This window comes from Colobus angolensis, unplaced genomic scaffold (assembly GCF_000951035.1).
Source record: "Colobus angolensis palliatus isolate OR3802 unplaced genomic scaffold, Cang.pa_1.0 Scaffold44, whole genome shotgun sequence".
Taxonomy (NCBI): Eukaryota; Metazoa; Chordata; class Mammalia; order Primates; family Cercopithecidae; genus Colobus; species Colobus angolensis.
Genome location: NW_012117821.1, coordinates 6,449,066 through 6,455,984, shown reverse-complemented (window position 1 = coordinate 6,455,984; position 6,919 = coordinate 6,449,066). Strand labels below are relative to the sequence as shown.

The following is a 6,919-nucleotide window of genomic DNA, read 5'->3' as shown; positions in this document are numbered from 1 at the left end:
TCTGGCATATCCAGTCTTTTCAAGGCTGAATAATATTCAATTGTACATATATGCCACATTTTGTTTATCCACTCATTGGTCAATGGACATTTAGGTTGCTTGTGCCTCTTGGCTATTGTGAATAGTACTGCATTGAACATGAGTGTGCAAATATCTCTTTGTGATCCTGATTTCAGTTCTTTTGAGTATATTCCACCTATAAGTGGAATCGTTGGATTGTATGGTAATTCTGTTTTTCTGAGAAACTTCCATACTGTTCTCCATAATCACTGCACCATTTTACATTCTCACCAACTGTGCACAGGGGTTTCTGTTTCTCTGCATCCTTGCCAACACTCGTTATTTTCTTTTTTTTTTTTTTTTTTTTTAAATAGTGGCCATCCTAATGGGTATAAGGTGATATCTCATTGTGCCTTTAATTTGCTTTTTGTGATAATTGGTGATGTTGAGCATCTTTTCATTTGCTTATTGGCCATTGGTATATCTTCTTTGGAGAAATGTCTATTGAAGTCCTTTCTCTCTGTTTTTAGATGGAGTTTTACTCTTATTGCCCAGGCTAGAGTGCAATGACACAATCTCAGCTCACTGCAGCCTCCACCTCCTAGGTTCAAGTGATTCTCCTGCTTCAGCCTCCTGAGTAGCTGGGATTATAGGCAGCCATCACCACGCCCAGATAATTTTTTTTTTTAATTTGAGATGGAGCCTCGCTCTGTCACCCAGGCTGGAGTGCAGTGGCGTGATCTCGGCTCACTGCAAGCTACGCCTCCTGGGTTCACGCCATTCTCCTGCCTCAGCCTCCCGAGTAGCTGGGACTACAGGTGCCCGCCACCATGCTCGGCTAATTTTTTTTATTTTTAGTAGAGACAGGGTTTCACTCTGTTAGCCAGGATGGTCTCGATCTCCTGGCCTCGTGATCCCCCCGCCTCAGCCTCCCAAAGTGTTGGGATTACAGGCGTGAGCCACTGCGCTCGGCCAATTTTTTTTTTTCTGAGATGGAGTCTCTTACTGTCGCCCAGGCTGGAGTGCAGTGGTGCAGTCTCGGCTCACTGCAAGCTCTGCCTCCTGGGTTCATGCCGTTCTGCTGCCTCAGCCTCCTGAGTAGCTGGGACTATAGGCGCCCACCACCATGCCTAGCTAATTTTTGTATTTTTTAGTAGAGACGGGGTTTCATTATGTTGACCAGGCTGGTCTTGAACTCCTGACCTCGTGATCCACCCGCCTCGGCCTCCCAAAGTGCTGGGATTACAGGCGTGAGCCACAGCACCCAGCCTCCAGCTAATTTTTTGTATTTTTAGTAGAGACAGGGTTTCATCATGTTGGCCAGGCTGGTCTCAAACTCCTGACCTTAGGTGATGCACCTGCTGTGGCCTCCCAGAGTGCTGGGTCAATTCTTACTTTACTAGATAGGAAAGTTCCCATTTTCTACATTAGGGAGTAGTTGCTATTGTATTTTACAGATTTACTAATATTTTATTGGTGAGTTTGGTTCATTTGGGCATAGAAATTGTTTGAATTGGTAAGTAGGGGTGGCAGTTCTGTGATTCCTTCGAGGTGATTGTGGACCGGTAACTTTCAGGCTACATCCCTTTGTGGCTTTTCTGAGAAGAAAAAAGAAAAAGGCTGAGTGCCGTGGCTGACATCCATAATCCCAGCACTTTGGGAGGCCAAGGCCAGTAGATCACTTGAGGTCAGGAGTTCGAGACCAGCCTGGCCAACATGGTGGCTTTGTCTTTACTAAAAATACAAAGAAATTAGCCGGGTGTGGTGGTGGGTACCTGTAATCCCAGTTACTTGGGAGGCTGAGACATGAGAATCACTTGAACCTGGGGGGTAGAAGTTGCAGTGACCTGAGATTGTGCCACCGCACTCCATCCTGGGTGACAAAGCAAGACTCTGTCTCAAAAAAAAGAAAAAAAAAATTACTTGAATAAATGAATGCTCCTTTTATTAAAAAAAAAAAAAAACAAGAAAATGCTAATGGAAGGGTAGCATAGGGCAGAGAGCCCTGGATTTTGAGTCAGAAGCCCTGACTTTAACTACTGGTTCAATAGCATAAAATGGGCTTAATATCTACCCTCCTGAACTCACACAGTTGTCAAATTCAGTGAGAGAATTTTTTAATGCAGTTTTGCAAACTAAAGCAACAAGGTATTATGAAAGAAGTAAAACAATTTTGTTTCCTGAGTTTATAAAGGCTATTATGGGCTACCTTCTTTAAAAGCAGCTTGTTCATAAGTAGGTGAATGAAATGGAAAAGATTAGCCTTGGGCCAGTATTGTGGACATTCCCCTTTGAGGAGAGAAACAGGGCCTTGGAGGGTGGGTGTGAGTAGGGGAGTCCTGTATAGTCAATCCATAGCCACTTGGGAGAGATGGTTTCAAACTCGAAGTCTTATCCAGTGGTGGGTTTACTCTTTACATTTCCTTTCTGCAAACAGTGAGCTGGAGGATGGCCACACTGCTCTTAACACTCACTCTCTTAGCCCTGTGGAGAAGATTAAACAGTACCAGGCTGGCCAGACTGTTACTTGCTTCTTAAAGAAGGTAAGAAGTTTTGCCACTCGGCAATGAGATGTCATTCTTCTTTCAGAAGAAATGGTCATGACATTGGAGAAAAAAGCCATTAGCAGAGAAACGCATTTGAGTCTGTGCTACCATGCTGGGTTTGTGGGAGACCGTACATGGCCTCTGCCACTGAAGAACTTCTGGTCTAATTAGGGAGCTAAAATATGGCTTACACACGATTAGTAAGCAGCTCATAATTCAATATGTTGGTAGATTAATTGTAGAAATGGAAAGCAAAATATAGGGCAAGATTTAGAATATAAACGTATGTAATTTGGATTTCAGATTCATGCTTTTCATGAAGTTCAGGCGCACTGTAAAACAACATGAAATTGGGTGCCAGATTATGTGTTCCAACCCCAACTGGAACAGGAGTTCAAAACGGAAAGAAAGCAACCTGTACTGGTTGAAACATAGGAGAGGCAGCTGGATTGGGTTTGACCTTGAAGAATAACACCTCTCCATTGTTGCCAGATTCCTCTTTGATGAGCATCTCTGAGCATGATCGTCACTGATGCTTGATCCCTTCAGTTACCTATTGTCTATAGACATTCATACGCCCCAGATGCCTTAGCGTAGCAGATAAGGCTCTTCATAATCTGACCCTCCGTGCACCTTATGTGGCAGTATTCTGAAAAGCTTCTCTGTCTTTTTCCCTTCCTGTCTTTATTTGTGCTGGTTTCTACATCTGGAGTACCTTCTATTCCAGTTGCCTACTGCCCTTCAAGCTTCAGCACAGATAACCTTCCCTCTTTACTAGTTACTGTAGCATGTTGTACTTCCTACATGTTGCTTGCTGTTGTAGTTATTTGCATACTGATTTGACTTACTGCTTGTAGGCTGTAATCTCCTTGAAGGCAGGTCCTGGCTTTTATTTATCACTATGATGCCATGTAGACAGAAGCTGCTTGATAAATGATTTGTTAAATTGACTTGAAAATTTGAGTACGTATTTATGGCCGGGCGTGGTGGCTCATGCCTGTAATCCTAGCACTTTGGGAGGCTGAGGTGGGCAGATCACTTCATGTCAGGAGTTCGAGACCAGCCTGGCCACCATGGTGAAACCCCATCTCTACTAAAAATGCAAAAAATTAGCCGGGCCTGGGGTGAGCGCCTCTAATTCCAGCTACCCTGGAGGCTGAGGCAGAAGAATCACTGAAACCCAGGAGGTGGAGATTGCAGTGAGCCGAGATTGCCACCACTGCACTCCAGCCTAGGAGACAGAGCGAGACTCTGTCTCAAGAAAAAGAGAAAATTGGCTGGGCGCGGTGGCTCAAGCCTGTAATCCCAGCACTTTGGGAGGCCGAGACGGGCGGATCACGAGGTCAGGAGATCGAGACCATCCTGGCTAACACGGTGAAACCCCGTCTCTACTAAAAAATACAAAAAACTAGCTGGGCAACGTGGCGGGCGCCTGTAGTCCCAGCTACTCGGGAGGCCAAGGCAGGAGAATGGCGTAAGCCCAGGAGGCGGAGCTTGCAGTGAGCTGAGATCCGGCCACTGCACTCCAGCCTGGGCAGCAGAGCGAGACTCCGTCTCAAAAAAAAAAAAGAAAAAAAAAAGAAAAAGAGAAAATTGGAGTGCCTATTTAGGGCAAGACACTGCATAAACAGTGAAGGATCCAAATTGGTTTAGAAATAAAAAATTGGCCTCTGGAGATGGTTAACAATCACTGGGCACAGCTGAGCTTGGAGGAGGCTACAGAGGTCTGTGGGATTGGTTCTCCAGCTTGAGGACATCTCTGGAGTCTCTTTTGCTTTGTGGTCAGCTGAGACCCTGGGAGAGATGCACATTCTGCTAGGCTGGCAAAGGCTCTGAGCTGGAGTCTGAGGGAAGCCGGTGAGAAGTGGAGGTTGGGCAAGGGCAGTGGGATGGAAGGGTGGATTCCTGTTCCTTGGAAAAGTATTGTACTGGAGCCCTTTCTACCTTAGAGTTTTAGGAAAGTTTTAATGGCGGGAAACCTTGTATTTGTATTTGCCCTACTCTGGTTCCTTTTTTTTCCCTCAGTACAATGTGGTGAAGAAATGGCTTGAGGTGGAGATTGCCCCAGACATCCGGGGGAGAATTCCCTTATTGCTCACTTCTCTGAGCTTCAAGGTCAGTGTGCTTGAGATCCCTGGAGAGGGGACCCAAGCTCCCTAAGCTTGGCTCAGTGTCTGGTGTGTGGATTCACAGTGGGTTTAAGGAACCTTGTTCTTATTTAAGGATTGGTTTGGGAGATACTTGCTATGGAGACTTAAATGCTATGGTTTTGGATAAATGACAGCCTTTCTTCAAGCATCACAGGAGTTTTCTTATCCTTCCAGGTTCTGAAGCATCCAGATAAGAAGTTCCGGGTTGGCCAGGCCCTGAGGGCCACCGTTGTTGGCCCAGATTCCTCCAAGGCCTTCTTATGCCTGTCCCTCATAGGTGTGGGAATGAAACAGTGCCTGGTTGGGGAAAGGAAGTGGTGGGAAGGGGTGGGATGGGTTTTCAACTTTTGCTCAAGTTGGAGGACCCCTTCAGTATTGGAATCCTCAGAAAGCCTGGTGTGGGACCTTCTTGGAACAGTTCTTCTCTTGGGCTTTGCTCTGGCCCAGTTATTCAGCTACTCTCTGAGTTACCTTTACCTACACAGGTGTTTTTCTCAAGTCCCTGGGAAAGAGTTGTTCACCATTTGGCCCTGGGGTTCTTGGCTGCATGACAGGGTGATCTCAGTCTAGATGGTTCTGGATCATTCAGCCCGGATACCCCAAGTCTGGGCAGCCTCCACCATCCCCAGCCTGTGTGTGGCCAGCATTCCTGCTCCTCCCTTAGCTCATTTCCTCTTCCCTGAATCAGGTTGGTTCTTCCACCAGGTCCTCACAAGCTTGAGGAAGGGGAAGTGGCCATGGGCCGAGTGGTGAAGGTGACTCCCAATGAGGGACTAACCGTCTCCTTCCCCTTTGGGAAGATAGGAACAGTCAGTATATTTCACGTGAGTGACTCCTACTCCGAGACGCCCCTAGAAGACTTCGTCCCCCAAAAGGTTGTCAGGTAAGCCAGGTGTTCTTTCTCTTTTCACCTCTCTGTGGAATTGGTGTATTTTTTTAAAAATGTCGTTGTAATACATGACTTTTTATCAGAAAAAACAGGTTTATGAAATAGAAAATGAAAATTTCTGTCACCCCTCTGTTTCTCTACCACTTTTTGCCGTTATATACTTTGACTTCTATCTTTCTAGACTTTAATGCATATATATAGTTTTTCTTTATATAAATAATAGAATATCATTTTATATATTGTTTTTTTCTCATAGCAGTTTATCATGGATTTTTTTCCTTTTCCATGCTAATATATCAAAATCTGTTTTGTCCTTTTACCTTATTTTAAAACGTTTGTTTAGTATTCTGGGTTTTTTTAATTGAAATTTATGTGACCAATTCTCTGTTGATAGACAATACTTTTTTTTGATAGGCAGTAATGTTGAAGGATCTTTGTACATATATTTGGGTTTTTTTTTTTTTTAAATTGAGACAGAGTCTGGCTAGAGTGCAGTGGCATAAGATAGAGTCTGGAGTGCAGTGGCATGAGACACAGTCTTTTTTTTTTAACTGTGACAGATTGCAGTGCATAGGCTAGAGTGCAGTGGCGCGATCTCAGGTCACTGCAGTCTCCTCCTCCCAAGTTCAAGCAATTCTCATGCCTCACCCTCCCAAGTAGCTGGGATTACAGGCATGCGCCATGACGCCTGGCTAATTTTTGTACTTTTAGTAGAGACTAGGTTTTGCCATGTCAGCCAGGTTGGTCTCGAACTCCTAACATCAGGTGATCTGCCCACCCCGGCCTCCCAAAGTGTGGGATTACAGGTGTGAGCCATGGTGCCTGGCTCTTTCGCATATATTTGGATACTAATACAGGTATGTTTGGTAAATAAATTCCTAGAAGTGAAATTGATGGGTTACATGCCGTCCAAAATGACTGTGCTAATTTATGTCCCCACTAACAGTAAATATGACTGTCCATTTCTCATACCACTGTTGGCACTGGATATTTTAAATTTGTATCTTAGCCATTGGTTCAGCAAAAATTGGTCTCTTGTTTTTTTCTTTTTCTTTTTTTTCTTTTTTTTGAGATGGGGTCTCGCTCTGTCCCCCAGGCTCGAGTGCAGTGGCGCGATCTCGGCTTGCTGCAAACTCCACCACCCGGGTTCACGCCATTCTCCTGCCTCAGCCTCCCGTGTAGCTGGGACTATAGGCGCCCCGCCACCATGCTCGGCTAATTTTTTTTTGTATTTTTGGTAGAGACGGGGTTTTACCGTGTTAGCCAGGATGGTCTCGATCTCCTGATCTTGTGATCCTCCTGTCTCGGCCTCCCAAAGTGCTGGGATTACAGGC

At 45.1% G+C, this 6,919-nt stretch overlaps 1 protein-coding gene across 2 annotated transcripts in view; it reads left to right on the top strand.

Moving 5' to 3' along the window:
- PDCD11 (programmed cell death 11) overlaps window positions 1-6,919 on the top strand; it is a 59,970-nt gene that overhangs the window by 42,220 nt on the left and 10,831 nt on the right. For both annotated transcript variants that reach the window (XM_011957353.1, XM_011957352.1), the window contains exons 22-25: window positions 2,438-2,543; window positions 4,572-4,661; window positions 4,871-4,973; window positions 5,402-5,579. In XM_011957353.1, coding sequence (XP_011812743.1) covers window positions 2,438-2,543; window positions 4,572-4,661; window positions 4,871-4,973; window positions 5,402-5,579 — 477 coding nt within the window. The remainder of the gene's footprint in view (window positions 1-2,437; window positions 2,544-4,571; window positions 4,662-4,870; window positions 4,974-5,401; window positions 5,580-6,919) is intronic.